At 37.4% G+C, this 17,661-nt stretch overlaps 2 protein-coding genes across 4 annotated transcripts in view; both read left to right on the forward strand.

The window, feature by feature from the left end:
- The window catches only part of LOC100030288 (zinc finger protein 420-like), a 94,140-nt gene that overhangs the window by 11,112 nt on the left and 65,367 nt on the right, over positions 1-17,661 (forward strand). For all 3 annotated transcript variants that reach the window (XM_056813482.1, XM_056813485.1, XM_056813481.1), the window contains exons 3-4: positions 9,750-9,876; positions 11,724-11,819. In XM_056813482.1, coding sequence (XP_056669460.1) covers positions 9,750-9,876; positions 11,724-11,819 — 223 coding nt within the window. The remainder of the gene's footprint in view (positions 1-9,749; positions 9,877-11,723; positions 11,820-17,661) is intronic.
- Positions 11,847-16,445, forward strand: LOC107650667 (zinc finger protein 345-like). Its single transcript, XM_056813496.1, has one exon. The coding sequence runs from the start codon at positions 13,109-13,111 to the stop codon at positions 15,035-15,037; it is 1,929 nt and encodes a 642-aa protein (XP_056669474.1). The 5' UTR covers positions 11,847-13,108; the 3' UTR covers positions 15,038-16,445.

Consider the following 17,661-nt stretch of genomic DNA (forward strand, 5'->3'; position numbering starts at 1 on the left):
AGAAGTCATTCAGATACTGCAGAACCACAGTGAGGATAACGCAGGATCTGGCTGCATCCACACTGAAGGACTGAAAGGCATGAAATATGATACTCTGGAAAGCAAGGGAACTACAACCAGGAATCAACAACCCAGCAAAACTGACTATATTCTTACAGGGGAAAGTATGGTGATTCAACAAAATAGAAGAATTCCAAGAATTCATGAAGAAAAGACCAAACCTGAACAGAAAATTTGATGTCCAAGCACAGAACTCAAGAGAATCATCAAAAGGTAATTAAAAAAGAGGGAAAAAAAAAACCAAAAAACTTTTTTTAAGAGACTCAGTAAGTTAAAATGATATGTATCCCTATAAGAAAAGAGGTCATTGGTAACTTAAAAACTGTTGTTATTACCTAGGCAGCAAAAATAAGTACACTTAAAGGAAACAGTGACAAACTGTATAGGATGAAAGGACAAGACATAATAGGTATATAGATATATGCATGCATAAATACATGTATATGTATATATATATATACATATGTATAACTAGAGCTTAAAAACAGGTTAATATTAAAAGAAATGGGCAAAGAAACAAATGGGAGTAAATTTATATGTCACAAAGAAGCTCATGGTGGGCGAGGGGAGAACATCAGTACACTGGAAGGGTAAAGAGGTTGGAGATAGGAAATACTCAACTCTTATGCTTTGAAAGTGACCCTATGAAAACATTGATTGCTCATGGGTGGGACGAGCCAACATAATAAAAATGACAATCCTACCCAAATTAATTTACTTATTTAGTGCCATACCCATTGAACTACCCAAAAACTTCTTTACTGAATTAGAAAAAAACATAACTAAGTTCATTTGGAAGAACAAAAGATCAAGGATATCCAGGGAAATCATGAAAAAAAAATGCAAAGGAAGGAGGACTTGCAGTCCCAGATCTCAAACTATACTATAAAGCAGTGGTTATCAAAACAATTTGGTACTGGCTAAGAGACAGAAAGGAGGATCAGTGGAATAGACTTGGTGTCAATGATCTCAGCAAGACAGTTTATGACAAACCCAAAGACCCCAGCTTTTGGGATAAAGATCCATTATTTGATAAAAACTGCTGGGAGAATTGGAAGAAAGTGTGGGAGAGATTAGGTTTGGATCAACACCTCACACCCTACACCAAGATAAATTCAGAATGGGTGAATGACTTGAACATAAAGAAGGAAACTATAAGTAAATTAGATGAACACAGAATAGTATACCTGTTTGACCTTTGGGAAGGGAAAGATTTTAAAACCAAGCAAGACTTATTAGAGTCACAAAATGTAAAATAAATAATTTTGACTACATCAAATTAAAAAGTTTTTGTACAAACAAAACCAATGTAACTAAAATCAGAAGGGAAGCAACAAATTGGGAAACAATCTTCATAAAAACCTCTGACAAAGGTTTAATTACTCAAATTTACAAAGAACTAAATTGTACAAAAAATCAAGCCATTCTCCAATTGATAAATGGGCAAGGGACATGAACAGGCAGTTCTCAGCCAAAGAAATCAAAACTATTAATAAGCACATGAAAAAGTGTTCTACATCTCTTCTAATCAGAGAGATGCAAATCAAAACAACTCTGAGGTATCACCTCACACCTAGCAGATTGGCTAACGTGACAGCAAAGGAAAGTAATGAATGTTGGAGGGGATGTGGCAAAGTAGGGACACTAATTCATTGCTGGTGGAGTTGTGAATTAATCCAACCATTCTGGAGAGCAATTTGGAACTATGCCCAAAGGGCGATAAAAGACTGTCTGCCCTTTGACCCAGCCATAGCACTGCTGGGTTTGTACCCCAAAGAGACAATTAGGAAAAAGACTTGTACAAGAATATTCATAGCTGTGGTGGCCAAAAATTGGAAAATGAGAGGATGCCCATCAATTGGGGAATGGCTGAACAAATTGTGGTATATGTTGGTGATGGAATTCTATTGTGCTAAAAGGAATAATAAAGTGGAGAAATTCTGTGGAGACTGGGACAACCTCCAGGAAGTGATGCAGAGCGAAAGGAGCCAAACCAGGAAAACATTGTACATTGAGACTGATACACTGTGGTATAATCGAAGGTAATGGACTTCTCCATTAGTTTCAATGCAGTGTCCCTGAACAATCTGCAGGGATCTAAAAAACACTATCCACAAGCAGAAGATAAACTGTGGGAGTAAAAACACTGAGGAAAAGCAACTGCTTGACTACAGGGGTGGAGGGGATATGACTGAGGAGAGACTCTAAAATGAACACTCTAATGCAAATACCAACAACATGGAAATGGGTTTGAATCAAGAACACATGTGATACCCAGTGGAATTGCGCGTGGGCTATGGGAGAGGTGGTGGGAGGGAGGGGAGGGAAGAAAAGAAAATGATCTTTGTTTCCAATGAATGTTTGGAAATGACCAAATAAAAATTAAAAATAAAAAAAAAAAGTGACCCTACGAGGGAAGAACAATCCAATCCATTGGGCAGAGAATAGATTTGCCGCCCTATAGGGGAACAGAAAGGTAACAAATGGGCTTGTGGGGAGGGAAGCAGTACAAGGGAGGGAGGGGGTTGAGGGGGTTAATTTTAGAAAGACTACAGGGAAAATAAGGGGTGGGGATAAGAAAGGAGGGGGGTAGAAAGGGAAGCAAAATAAGGGTGGGAACTAGGGGGACTGATTAAAAACAAACATTGGTGTAGAAGGAAATAGTGAAAGAAGAAAAGGCAGGAACAGGAGTAGAAATCAAAATGCTGGGTAATACACAGCTAGTAATCATAACTCTGAATGTGAATCACCGATAAAACGCAAGCGAATAGCGAATAGCAAAGTGGATTAGAATCCAAAACCCTACCATATGCTGTCTACAAGAAACACATGAGGAAGGTAGAGATGCATAGGGTGAACGTAAGAGGGTGAAGCCAAATCTATTTGGCATCAACCGATTAAAAGAAGGCAGGAGTTGCAATCATGATATCCAACAAAGGCAAAGTAAAAATAAATCTAGTTCAAAGAGATAGGGAAGCTAATTACATCCTGATAAAAGGCAGTATAGACAATGAGGAAATATCTGTACTCAACATGTATGCACCAAATGGCATAGCATCCTAATTTCTAAAGGAGAAACTAGAGGAGCTCAAGGATGAAATAGATGGAAAAACTACTAGTGAGAGACCTGAACCTTCCTCTATCTGAACTAGATAAATCAAACCAAAAAATAAATAAGAAAAAGGTAAGAGAAGTGAATGAAATCTTAGAAAAATTAGCGTTAGTAGATGTGGAAAAAAATAAATAGGGACAAAAAAGGAATATACCTTCTTTTCAGCAGCACATGGTACATTCACAAAAATTGACCATGTATTAGGGCATAAAAAAATTGCAAACAAGTGCAAAAGAGAAATAATAAATGCAAATTTCTCAGATCACAATGCAATGAAAATAATTAGTAAGGGAACATGGAGAGGTAAATAAAAAATGAATTGGAAATTAAACAATATGATTCTCCAATACCAGTTAGTTAAAGAACATATCATAGAAACAATAACTACATTGAAGAAAATGACAATGATGAGACATCTTTTCAAAACCTATGGGATGCAGCCAAAGCAGTACTCGGGCAAATTTATATCCTTGAATTCATATATTAACAAATTAAGGGCAGAGGTCAATGAATGGGTATGCAAATTAAAAAATTATTAAGTGAACAAATTAAAATTCCTCAGGTGAAGACTAAATTAGAGATCCTAAAACTCAAAGGAGAAATTAATAAAATTGAAAGTCAAAGAACTATTGATTTAATAAATAAGACTAGAAGCTGGTACTTTGAAAGAACAAATAAAATAGACAAAGTACTAGTCAGTCTAATTAAAAAAAAGGAAAGAAAAAACCAAATTGACAATATCCAAGACAAAAAAGGAGACCTCACCTCTAATGAAGAGGAAATTAAGGCAATCATTAAAAACTACTCTGCCCAATTATATGGCAACAAATATGGCATTCTAGATGATAATGGATATAAATTTCCTAGACTAAAAGAGGAAGAACTAAATTACCTAAAGAACTCCCTAAGAAAAAATCCCCAGGTCCAGATGGATTCACAAGTGAATTCTATCAAACATTCAAAGAACAACTGATCCCAATATTAAACAAACTATTTGACAGAATAAACCAAGAAGGAGTTCTACCAAATTCATTTTACGACACAAACATGGTACTGATCCCAAAGCCAGGCAGGTCAAAAACAGAAAGAAAACTATAGACCAATCTAATGAATATAGTTGCAAAAATCTTAAATAGGATACTAGCAAAAAGATTCCAGCAAGTCATCACAAGGGTCATCCACCATGACCAGGGAGGATTCATACCAGGAATGCAAGGATGGTTCAATATTAGGAAAACCATCCACATAATTGACCATATTAACAAGCAAACTGACAAAAATCACATGATTTCAGTAGATGCAGAAAAAGCCTTTGATAAAATACAACACTCATTCCTATTGAAAACACTAGAAAGTATAGGAATAAAAGGGCCTTTCCTAAAAAAAATAAAGAGTACCTATCTAAAACCATCAGCAAACATCATCTGCAATGGGGATAAACTAGAATCCTTCCCAATAAGATCAAGCGTGAAATAAGGATGCCCATTAAAATCACCTCTATTATTTAACATTGTACTAGAAACACTAGCAGTAGCAATTAGTGAAGAAAAAGAAATTGAAGATATTAAAATAGGCAATGAGGAGACCAAGCTACCACTCTTTGCAGATGATATGATGGTCTACTTAAAGAATCGTAGAGAATCAACTAAAAAGCAAGTTGAAATAATCAACAACTTTAGCAAAGTTGCAGGATACAAAATAAACCCACATAAGTCATCAGCATTTCTATAGATCTCTAACCCTTTTCAGCAGCAAGAATTAGAAAGAGAAATACCACTGAAAATCACCCTAGACAATATAAAATACGTAGGAATCTGTCTGCCGAGACAAACACAGGAACTATATGAACACGACTACAAAACACTCTCTCCACAGTTAAAACTAGATCTAAACAATTGGAAAAATATTGATTGCTCATGGGTGGGATGAGCTAACATAATAAAAATGATAATCCTACCCAAATTAATTTACTTATTTAGTGCCATACCCATTGAACTACCCAAAAACAACTTTACTGAATTAGAAAAAAACAACATGTTCATGAATTAGAAAAAAACATAACATGTTCATTTGGAAGAACAAAAGATCAAGGATATCCAGGGAAATCATGAAAAAAAAATGCAAAGGAAGGAGGACTTGCAGTCCCAGATCTTAAACTATACTATAAAGCAGTGGTCATCAAAACAATTTGGTACTGGCTAAGAGACAGAAAGGAGGATCAGTGGAATAGACTTGGGGTAAATGATCTCAGCAAGACAGTCTATGACAAGCCCAAAGATCCCAGCTTTTGGGACAAAAATCCACTATTTGACAAAAACTTCTGGGAAAATTGGAAGAAAGTGTGGGAGAGATTAGGTTTGGATCAACACCTCACACCCTACACCAAGATCAACTCAGAATGGGTGAATGACTTGAACATAAAGAAGGAAACTATAAATAAATTAGGTGAACACAGAATAGTAACATGTCAGACCTTTGGGAAGGGAAAGATTTTAAAACCAAGCAAGACTTAGAAAGAGTCACAAAATGCAAAATAAATAATTTGGAATACATTAAATTAAAAAGTTTTTGTACAAACAAACCAATGTAACTAAAATCAGAAGGGAAGCAACAAATTGGGAAACAATCTTCATAAAAACCTCTGACAAAGGTTTAATTACTCAAATTTACAAAGAACTAAATTGTACAAAAAATCAAGCCATTCTCCAATTGATAAATTGGTAAGGGACGCGAATAGGCAGTTCTCAGCCAAAGAAATCAAAACTATTAATAAGCACATGAAAAAGTGTTCTACATCTCTTATAATCAGAGAGATGCAAATCAAAACAACTCTGAGGTATCACCTCACACCTAGCAGATTGGCTAACATGACAGCAAAGGAAAGTAATGAATGCTGGAGGGGATGTGGCAAAGTAGGGACACTAATTCATTGCTGGTGGAGTTGTGAATTAATCCAACCATTCTGGAGGGCAATTTGGAACTATGCCCAAAGGGCGATAAAAGACTGTCTGCCCTTTGACCCAGCCATAGCACTGCTGGGTTTGTACCCCAAAGAGACAATTAGGAAAAAGACTTGTACAAGAATACTCATAGCTGCACTCTGTGGTGGGCAAAAATTGGAAAATGAGGGGATGCCCATCAATCGGGGAATTGCTGAACAAATTGTGGTATATGTGGTGATGGAATACTATTGTGCTCAAAGGAATAATAAAGTGGAGAAATTCCATGGAGACTGGGACAACCTCCAGGAAGTGATGCAGAGCGAAAGGAGCCAAACCAGGAAAACATTGTACATTGAGACTGATACACTGTGGTATAATCTAACATAATGGATGTCTCCATTAGTTTCAATGTAGTGTCCCTGAACAATTTGCAGGGATCAAGGAGAAGAAAAACAGTATCCACAAGTAGACAAACTGGGAGTAAAAACACTGAGGAAAAGCAACTGCTTGACTACAGGGGGTGGAGGGGATATGACTGAGGAGAGACTCTAAATGAAACCCTAAAGCAAATACCACCAACATGGAAATGGGTTCGAATCAAGGACACATCTGATACCCAGTGGAATCGTGTGTCGGCTATGGGAGGCGTGGGGGGGGGGGGGGGAGGAAAAGAAAATGATCTTTGTGTCCAATGAATAATGTGTGAAAATGACTATAGGAAAAAGTTTTTCTAAGGGATCTCAAAATCTTGAATCCTTTCCTTAATCCCCTGAGACTGACAGACTGCAAGAAATAAAGAAATGTCTATGCCATAATTCTCTGGTGAAGATCCAAACTTTTAATTGTGGCAAATTAAATTTGGAGATGTCTCCACACCCAGGCTGTAGATCCCATTTAGATGTACAACTGTTGAATGGGTTTTTGATATATAATTAGTATAAGCCATTAACAAGGTAGAGGGGAACATTTGATAGAAAGTCCTAATTTCAGTAAAGGTTAAGAGTAGAGAATTTAATTAATCCTTTACAACTATCAAAATTCTTAGGTCAAAGTAACCTTTTTGTACCATAGTGAATCGGAGAGATTATAACTGGCATAAATCAAAATCAAACAATACCTGAACACACCAAGATTATTTTTCTATGATCCCATCAGTACAGCTGTATACTCGCCATTCCTAATGAACCCAACTCCTTCTGCATGAGATTCAGCTTCCCTAGACTAAGGCCTAAAACTTTTATTCTTCCTACAGCAGTTTTCAATACCTTTAATTGCTATAATATCCCCATACACCAAACTTTATCCCTTCCAATACTCTGGCCAATATTCTACTAACATAATTGTTTTTTATAAACAATTATTGGAATAACTGTGTCTAACTCTTAAAAATTATTATTGTAATTACTTATCCTAAAGGATTCTATGTGATCATTTGGTTCAGGGTCACTAATAAAAAAGCAATAACAATTTTTCTTCCAATAACTATAAGGTGAATTGTAGGAAATGAAACAAAGAAGATGTTTCAATAAAGGTATCTTATAGATGAGATTTTTGTCCAAACCTGCAGGACAGAGACTAGTGGAGACAGTATTGAAGGCCCAGGGAGGAAGCAGAGGAGCCCAGTTAAATAGAAGATTAGGAGATGGAGATTCATGTGTGAGGAACAGGCAAGAGCCCAATGCCATTGGATTTAAGCAATATAGAAGGGGAAGAGGGAAGATGGAAGAAGGTTGGGGGAGAGCCCTCAGGATGCCCAGCCTTGTAGGTGACTCCTCAAATAGAAATATCAAGCCCTGAGGTAGTTTAGATGCCTGGGAGGAATCTAGGCTGAAGAGGGCTCATTCTGACGGCAGTGGAATTCCAGATAATAGAGGGCAGAGCTTGGGGTGGAGAGCCAGGCAGGGTCCTGAAGTCCTGGCCTTGGGTTTCTTGAGTGTATTGAGGGTCTGGGGAATTGTGCCCTCCTATCCTTGGAAACTCAGACTATTCCTCCCTTGGGTTTCCCAGGGGCATTCCAGCCTCAAAAGTAGAGAATCTGTTAGGAAGAGGTGAAATGAAAGAATATTCATTACAAAGTGTAGCCTGAGTTTTCCATTGAGCTGGTTGTAAAAGGAGAAGAGCCCTTCCACATACCATGTTATTGTTACATCTGATCAGTGCCTTGTTAGTTATTCCTCAGGTTGCCTCTTTTCTCTTGATCCCTAGGTTTTTCATAGTTAGAGGGCTAGTTGTAGATCTTTTGTTTTTCCTAAATAAAATTTTTTTTTGAAAGTTAATTGTAATTGTGATGGTTTTGTGTAATAAATTTCCCTTTTACCTGGTGAAGGTCAAAACTCTAGACTTGTCTCCTCCCCAGATTATGAACCTAGGGGGGTAACCTTCCTTCTCTTGTTGAGCTAAAAGGATTAAGGGTATATTACTGGAACCCATAATGAACCTTGACCCATTTTAAGAGTATGGTAGGCAAGCTAGGAGTCTGGGAAAGTATAGACTGACACCTTCCTTAAATGGACAAGGATCTCCTTCTCCTGTGATAGAGTAATGAGAGAGGAGCTGAGGTTTTCCAATTCCCTCTTCTCAGTGATTATTTATGAATCTGAGATCTCAGAAAATGTCCAAGGGAGGGACTGAGAGGTGAACTCACCAGGAAAATATATAGGGATAAATTGAGAGAATGATAAGGATAAGAGACATGTTCTAGAGGAGAAAACTATTTTTTTTCTTTCTTTTAGATTGTAGAGACAGTGAACTAACCATATTGAATGACCAGTTCAAGAAACAATTCAATTAAAATGAATCCATTTGTCTCTCAAGAATTCCAGGCATTACACTGTCATTGTGTTTCTTGTGAATTGGCTCAATCCCCAATCTCAGTTAAGTAAATGTTGTATTTTTAAAAGATGAACACCCCCTCCTTTCCTCATGATAGTTATTCTTCTTTCTTTGTTACTAAATGAAACTGAATATATTCCAGTAAGAATTGTCATTCCTAAGATGATATTTTGGCTATGGCGCATCAGACCAAAGTTTCGGTATAACATGAGACCTCTCTTCTTCATATAGCTAGAATCAGAATCTGATCCCATACAAACTCTTTGGAATCCTCTTTATGCTTTCATCTCAATAAGAGTATTTCAGCCTTTTAAGAAAAGAAGTGGAGAATTCCTTTTTCTTTGTTTTCTCCTCTTTAATCACTGGTAATATTTTCCCTCAGAATGCATAGTACTTGCCACCTTCTCAGAAATTCTTCAAAATATGTTCTTACCAAATCAATTCTGACCCTTGTGATGAGGAGGAATTTCAGATCACTTTCTCTCCACTCCAAAGCATCTCCTACCTCATTCAGAAAATAGGTACCATCTCCCGGATTCCACTAGGAAAAGCATCTCACCATTAGACACTTCTTCAGGTTTTAGTCTTCCCATATGATTCTCACTTCAGACACAAAATGCCTTTCTCAGTATTCCCCTGATCTCTGAATGACTGTTCCCCAGGGCTGGCTCTGCTACTCCTGAGGGTTAGGAGTTTGGGGAAAAACCTTTGTGTGCTTCAGTTTCCTCCAGTTAGTTCATGAGGACTGGGCTGGATGAAGTTTGATGGCTCAGCTTTAAGTCTCATCAATTTTTCTGGTTTAGGAGTCAATAACATTTAAGGATGTGGCTGTGGACTTCAGCCAGGAGGAATGGTGCCTATTGGACCATTCTCAGAAAGAGCTGTATGTGGAGGTTATGATGGCAAATGTGAAGAATCTCCTCTCTGTGGGTAAGGACCATTTCCTCTCTTTAACTCTGAATGTGCCATTAAAGGAATATCTTCATTACATGACAAATGTCCAGGATTTTGTGCCTTTGTCAACAATTAAAAAAGCAAAAGTGGTGATCTCTGCCCAGGGTTGTCCTCTTTACCTGCTTTTCATTTTTAAAATATCTTTAGATTATGTGATTGGAAGCTGGAGCTTTCCTTTCTTCCTCCTGAAATGGTCTCTTCTGTTTTAGGTAGCTTTAGGTAAAAACTTAAGAGTGTTACATATTTACATTCCTGAAGCTAATCTCAGAAATCATTAGACATGAATTTTGTATGCAATTTCTCTATTAATAACCAGGTAGCTTTTCCTTGAAGATGGACATTGAAAGGAATCCTATACCTGCCAAAGCAACCCCTTCCCATTTTGGATGTGCCTGGTGTTTTGAAAGGATTTCTTGTTATAAAGAAGTATTAAATGGGGGATGTGGAGCCTATTTGGCAGCATATGACAAATGTTCAATAATTATGAATAAGCAGCTTTCAGATGAAGAAAGCAAACCTCTCAATAATCATAAGAAAAATGTTCTGAATCCATCTTGATAAGAGAAGTAAATTTAAAAGAACTCTGAGATAGTATCTCACATGTGACAGTGAGGAAAGTGACAAAGGTTGTAGGGTATGTGGCAAAATTGGGCAACTTAATCCATTGCTCTTAGAGTTGTGAATTGATCTGTCCATTTTGGAGAGCAATTTGGAATTATTCCCAAAAGGCTATAAAACACTGAATGCCTTTTTATCCAATAATACCCCTATTAGGTCTGTACCCCAAAGAGATTAGAAAAAAGGGAAAAGACCCTACTTGGAAGAAAATATTTGTAACTGCTCTTTTGGTAGCATAGCATTAGAAATTGAAGGGGTATCTTAGTTGACGAATGGGTGAAGAAATTGTGGTAAATGGTGGTGATGGAATAGTATTGTAAGAAAAGATGAACCAGGATGATTTCAGAAAGAGCTGAAGAGACCTATATGAACTGATAAGCATAACCAGGAGAATATTATACACAGTAAAAGTAATATTGTGGAATATTCAGCTTTGGTAGACTTTTTGATATTCTTGGCATTACATTGTTCCAATATAATTCTGAATATTTTTGGAGTTGGAAGGCAGATGAAAGTATACAATTTTTCACTTATTTCTTTGTGTTTTTTTGAGGTTGTGGTTTTATACAGTTATTTCTTACAACAACAAGCAATATGGAAATAAAAAAAGTACAAAACTTAACTCATATCCTCTAATTCTGCCTAGTCCAGCAAGTTTATCTTTATTCCTTCTTCATTCTTCCCTCAAATTCCAGGCAAGAGGCTAGAAATGGAAAGGAAGAGAATAAGCATTTAAAAATAACTGCTCTGTGTCCTCAACTGGGTAAAGGAGCTCATACTTAACATTGATTTCACAACATCCTTGTGAGTTTGATACTCTTATTGCCTTCAATTCCTGATTGAGGCAAGTTAGGCAAACAGTGGTTAAATAACTTGCCAGGGACACTCACTTACAATCTCTCTTGAGTCTGGATTGAATTTATTTTTCTGATTCCACATTCTGACCTCTTACCCATTCACTACCAAATGCCTTTTATTTCTAGATAATTGAGATTGTGGAATGTGCCTATCCTTCTATAAAAAGTAGAAAATAAAGATGGAATTTTCAGATTGTAAATAGCTTCCATGATCTCTGCCCTCCTGTAAATATCCCAACAATGAATACCACATTAACCATCCTATAGGCCTTGCTTATATACCCCTTTTCCATTAAGAGGACTCATTTTATTTTTCTCTCCTGATCCCTTTTTTCTTCCTTATTCCAGGACTTCCCGTTTCTAGAGTAGATTTTCTCTCCTGTTTTCAGCAAGGGGAAGCACAATGCCTGCTAGAACAAAAAGGCCCAAGGAGCTCCTGTCCAGGTGAGTGAGGTGAAAGCAGGTGCATAAGGGTTGTTATCCCAAACGACTTTTATCTGTTGTATTGAAGGGAGTTGTAGACTTTGTGGCTGGCAGAACAATGTTGAATTGTGCTATTCATTTCCTCAGAGATGGATGATGGACTCAGTGTAGAGTTCTGTTGGTGAACCTCTGGCACATGTGTGCCAGAGGGGGCTGCTCTTCTTCCCCTTTCCCCTCACCTGGGGACATTTCTTACTTCAACTGCCCCTCTGCCCAGCAGCCCAAAGAGAGTGCTTCCTCCCTGTCATGTCTGTGGTAAGGGATTGGCTCACATGCAGCATGAGAGTTACAATTTGTGTACTCAGTCTCTAAAAGTTTTGCCATCACTGATATGGAGTATGTGACTTAATATATAATAGATTTTAAAATAGGATGAATATTTAGTATATCTACATTAAATTGCATACTATCTTTTCATCTGTAGAGAAAAGAAAAATTATGTTCCACATTGAACTTTATTGAATAAGATGTAAAAAGAGTGAAATTGTTTCTCAGCTGAACATATAAAAGTTATCAAGAATGACCTTGTGAGAGAGCAGCTGACTTCCTCAGTGGATTGAGTGCAAGGTCTAGAGACTACAGGTCCTAGGTTCCAATCTGACCTCAGACACTTCTTAGCTGTGTGACCCTGGGAAAGTCACTTAACCCCCATTGCCTAGCCCGTACCAATCTTCTCCCTTGGAACCAATACACAGTATTGATTCTAAGATGGAAGGTAAGGGTTTAAAGAGAAAAGAAGAATGAGCATGTGCATCCAAAATGATGAGAACAGAATATTTGGAAGATCATTTGATATTGAAAAAATTATAAGAATAATCAATGAATGACTTTCAAAGGAAAGATAGAAAGTGCAATGGAGAAAGATTATACTAATGTGGACAGAGCATTCTCAGATAAAAGGTTTGAGTTGATAGTCGAGTCTTTTTGCAGGAAGGTTGCTAAGGTCACACCTCTATTTTATTACCTGAGTTGTAAAGTGTAATGTGAATATTTGACCTGTTGTGAGGTTTCATTGTTATTGTATGTGAAGGTTTTCTAAAATCCTCCATCTTGAAGAGATGACCAAATAATTTATTAGAAGACTGGTTCTACTAGTATAAGTTCGAAAAATCCTTTTTTGCAGGGGAAATAGAATAAAAATCAGTTTTCTTTCTGCCATTAGAAGAAAGAACTTATACATTTGTGTGTCTATGTGTGTGTCTCTGTGATCGTGTCTGTGTCTGTCCTTCCTTCTATGTTTATATCATTATATGTTTTCTTCAGAAACCGAGACCAATTTTGAAGTGAAGAAGATATCTACAAAACTGAACCTTTTTGTGCAAGGCCGTGACCCTCAAAGTTGCATGAATGGGGGTTCCTATGACTTTATTTTGAGAGAAATCTGTGACTCTAATATCAAGGTAAATAAAAATCCAACGAATGACTGTGAATTTGATGAAACTGCGGAGAAATTCAAACAGTATTCACTATATCAGCATCTAAAATTAGCCTCAGGAAATAACTGTTTTCAGGATAGTGAATACTGCAAATATATTCCTGAAGAAGTTGAACTTGTTAATTCGTATGAGAAATCTGAAATACCCATGCATCATGATAACCTAGAGGGAATTACATCAAGTTTAGGCCTCATTAAATATCCAAAAATTAAACATGTAGAGATGCTTTCTGTGAGTAATGAAGATGGGAGACATTTCAGTCAGAAGTCTACGCTTCATTCATATCAAAAAATCCACTGTGGAGAGAAACCTTATAAATGTAAACACTGTGGATTGGCTTTCACACAGAGGAGCAATCTTGCCAGACATCAAACAGTCCACTCTGGAGAAAAACCTTACAAATGTAAACAATGTGGAAAGGCTTTCACAGAGAGGGGCAGTGTTGCCAGGCATCAAACAGTCCACTCTGGAGAAAAACCTTATGAATGTACACAGTGTGGAAAGGCTTTCACACTGAGGTTCAGTCTTAGCGTACATCAGAGAATCCACACTGGAGAGAAACCTTATGAATGTAAAGAATGTGGAAAGGCTTTTACAAGGTATGGTGGTCTTGCTGCACATCAGAAAATCCACACTGGAGAGAAACCTTATGAATGTAAACAATGTGGAAAGGCTTTCAAACAGAGGGTCAGTCTTGCTACACATCATAAAATCCACTCTGGAGAGAAACCTTATGAATGTAAACAATGTGGAAGGGCATTTTCAGTGAGGAGCAGTCTCACTCAACATCAGAGAGTCCACTCTGGAGAGAAACCTTATGAATGTGAACAATGTGGAAAGACTTTCAGATGGTGTAGTCTTCTTTCTGAACATCGTAGAATCCACACTGGAGAGAAACCTTATGAATGTAAACAATGTGGAAAGGCTTTCACACGGTGGTGCACTCTTGCTAAACATCAGAGAATCCACTCTGGAGAGAAACCTTATGAATGTAAACAGTGTGGAAAGGCTTTCACACGGTTATGCACTCTTACTGACCATCAGAGAATCCACACTGGAGAAAAACCTTATGAATGTAAACAATGTGGAAAGGCTTTCACACGGAGGGTTGGTCTTGCTGCACATCAGAAAATCCACTCTGGAGAGAAACCTTATGAATGTAAGCAATGTGGAAGGGCTTTTGCACAGAGGGTCACTCTTGCTAACCATCAAATGATCCACTCTGGAGAGAAACCTTATGAATGTAAAAAATGTGGAAAGGCTTTTTCAGTGAGCTTCTCTCTTGCCAGACATCAGATAGTCCACACAGGAGAAAAACCTTATGAATGTAAACAATGTGGAAAGGCATTTGCATTAAAGCACAGTCTTGCTGAACATCAGAAAATCCACTCTGGAGAGAAACCTTATGAATGTAAACAATGTGGAAAAGCATTTGCAGTGAAGAGTGGTCTAGCTATACATCAGAAATTTCACACTGGAGAAAAATCTTATGAATGTAAACAGTGTGGAAAGGCTTTCACCCTGAGTGGCTCCCTTGCCAGACATCAGACAGTCCACTCTGGAGAAAAACCTTATGAATGTAAACAGTGTGGAAAGGCTTTCACATGGAGGGCTTCCCTTGCTGAACATCAGAGAATCCACACTGGAGAGAAACCTTATGAATGTAAACAATGTGGAAAGGCTTTCATACGGAGGATCGGTCTTGCTGCACATCAGAAAATCCACTCTGGAGAGAAAACTTAGGAATGTAAATAATGTGGAAAGGTTTTTGCTCAGAGGGGTGGTCTTGCTATTCATCAGACAGTCCACTCTGTAAAGAAACCTTATGAATGTAAATCATGTGGAAAAACTTTTAGATGGCGGGGCCTTTTTTCTGAACATAAGAGAATCCATTCTGGAGCGAAACCTTGTGAATGTAAACAATGTGGAAAGGCTTTCACACAGAGAGGCCATCTTACTGCACACCAAAGCATCCAGACTAGAGAAAAACCTTATGAATGTAAACAATGTGGAAATGCGTTCACAGAGAGGGACAGTTTTGCCAGACATCAAACAGTCCACTCTGTAGAAAAACCTTATGAATGTAAACAGTGTGGAAACGTTTCGAGGTTCAGTCTTAGCGTACATCAGAGAATCCACACTGGAGAGAAATCTTGGGAATGTAAATAATATGGAAAGGTTGTCACATTGTGGGATAGTCTTATTAAACATCAGAAAATCCACACTGGAAAGAAATCTTATGAATGTAAACAATGTGGAAAGACTTGCCCAGAGGCGTGGTCTTGTTATTCATCAGTCAGACCACTCTGTAAAGAAACTTTATGAATGTAAACCATGTGGAAAGACTTTCAGATGGTGCAGCCTTCTTTCTGAACATAAGAGAATCCACACTGGAAAGAAACCTTATGAATGTAAACAATGTGGAAAAGCATTCACAATGAAGCACAATCTTATTTAACATCAGAGAATTCACTCTGGACAGAAATTTTATGATATGAGCAATGTGGAACAACTTTCAGTCAAAGGACCTCTTTTTCCTCACGTCAAAGTAACCACCCTGGAGAAAAATCTTATAAATATAAGTAATGTGGAATGGTTTTTACAATGAAGGGCTCTCTTGCCAGAGATCAGACAATCTGCTCTCTGGAAATCTTATGAGTATACTGTTAAGAGAGTTAAGTGTAAGAGCCCCATTACTATGTAGAGTGTCACTTGATGACAGGAGGGTGTGGCTGATGGTGGGTAGGTGAGTTGCAGACAGTTGAAAGGGACTTTGCTTTCTGTATCCCTGAGCAGAGTAGTGTGTGACTCACTCTCTTGGATGAACAGTTTTTTATAACTGAAAGTTGGAGATAGAGAAATGGATTTTAAGTCCTTAATAGCCTTGTTGGTTTGTGATTACCTCAGGCAGGTAGTTAGATAGTGGGTAAATTGTTAGATAGTCAGTGTAGAGAGGTTTAAGCCTTGGCATAGCTCTGGCAGAAGAAGCTGCCCTCGAAGGCATATAGTTTTAGGGTTTTTAAAAAACATTTTAGTTAGGATTGGGGTCTTAGGTATAATTAAGTTATTATGAGGTTACTTTCACTTTTCTCCTTTCTATTTTGTATCTGAAATTTCCTACGAATAAATTAATTGTTTTGTGGTTACCAAACTTCTCTTTTGACATTTTGTTCAAACTCTTACCAAAAATTTCAACTCCTCACAATATACAATGTTGAAAGATTTCCTGACAAAGGCTACATCTTGGTTAACCTCAGAGCATCTACAGTGGAAATAAACTATGAATTTTATCAATTTGGATAGGTTTTCACATAAAGTTTTACATTTGGTTCATGTCATAAGATCTCTAGAGAGAAATCTCTTGAGTGAAGCTGATCTTATTGTTGCTGCTCTTAGATTATTTAACATAAGAGGATCCCCAGTAGAGATAAACTTTAGGAATATGATTAATATAATCATTCCTTAGCGGGTTTTCCTTGTGGATAGTAATTTTATTACTGCCTCTATGTTATATTGATAAAGTTGAGGTGGAAAAAAGGAGGATGGGAAAGGTATGGAAAAAAATGAGAAAGAATGGGAAAGGAAGGTATCCAGGTTTCCCCAGCCCCAATGGAGAAATTAACCTCCCCCACACCAACCCCAAGTCTTTTAGTGGTAGGCTTTGGAGCAGAACAAAAATGAGGCTAGATTTAAGGAATATTTAGTTGTGTTTATTTAGGGTGTAAGAAAAAGAAAAGGAGTTAGATCTCCAGAGAAAAAGGCTTTGGAGAAAAGGCAATCCTCTCTTCTTGGGAAAAATGTGCCTACTCAGTTCTGGAGAAAAGTGAGTGAAAACCTGAGCTTCTCTCTTCTTTTATATTTTCTTAGAAATCTCCCACAAAGGAAGTGGGAAGTGTCTGAGGAAGTTGAGGTAGAAAGTCCTTTGAGATGTAGCCTCCCAGGGTTCAGAACCTTCCAAAATACACATATACCAGTGTTCCTTTGGGAGACCAGTCTCCACAATGGATAAAAACAAATTTACAACCACAATAAAATAAAGAGTATATACATCAATACAAGGAGGAAATGGGAACACTTTTACAACAAAAGAAAATCAAATACTTTGTGCTTTTTTCTAAAACAAAAATCAGAGCAGTCCCCTTCAGAACAAAATATATATACAATTATATGTATATATAAAACAAATGCATGTAAACAAATGAATTTTTGATGAAATAAATTATTTTAACACAACAAATACATTTTAAAATGGCAAATAAAATTTTAACTCCCCAAAGTTCCATTATATGCATCTGGTTTTTCTTTCAGGATCTCCTAGAGTAGCATGGGGTCTCCACAGGCATCTCCATCTAGATTCTTGGAGACAG

This window comes from Monodelphis domestica, chromosome 1 (genome assembly GCF_027887165.1).
Source record: "Monodelphis domestica isolate mMonDom1 chromosome 1, mMonDom1.pri, whole genome shotgun sequence".
Lineage (NCBI taxonomy): Eukaryota > Metazoa > Chordata > Mammalia > Didelphimorphia > Didelphidae > Monodelphis > Monodelphis domestica.

What these genes read in the sequence shown, in the direction of transcription:
- LOC107650667 (XM_056813496.1), top strand. Translation starts at nt 13,109, where the DNA reads ATGTTTTCTTCAGAAACCGAGACCAATTTTGAAGTGAAGAAGATATCT.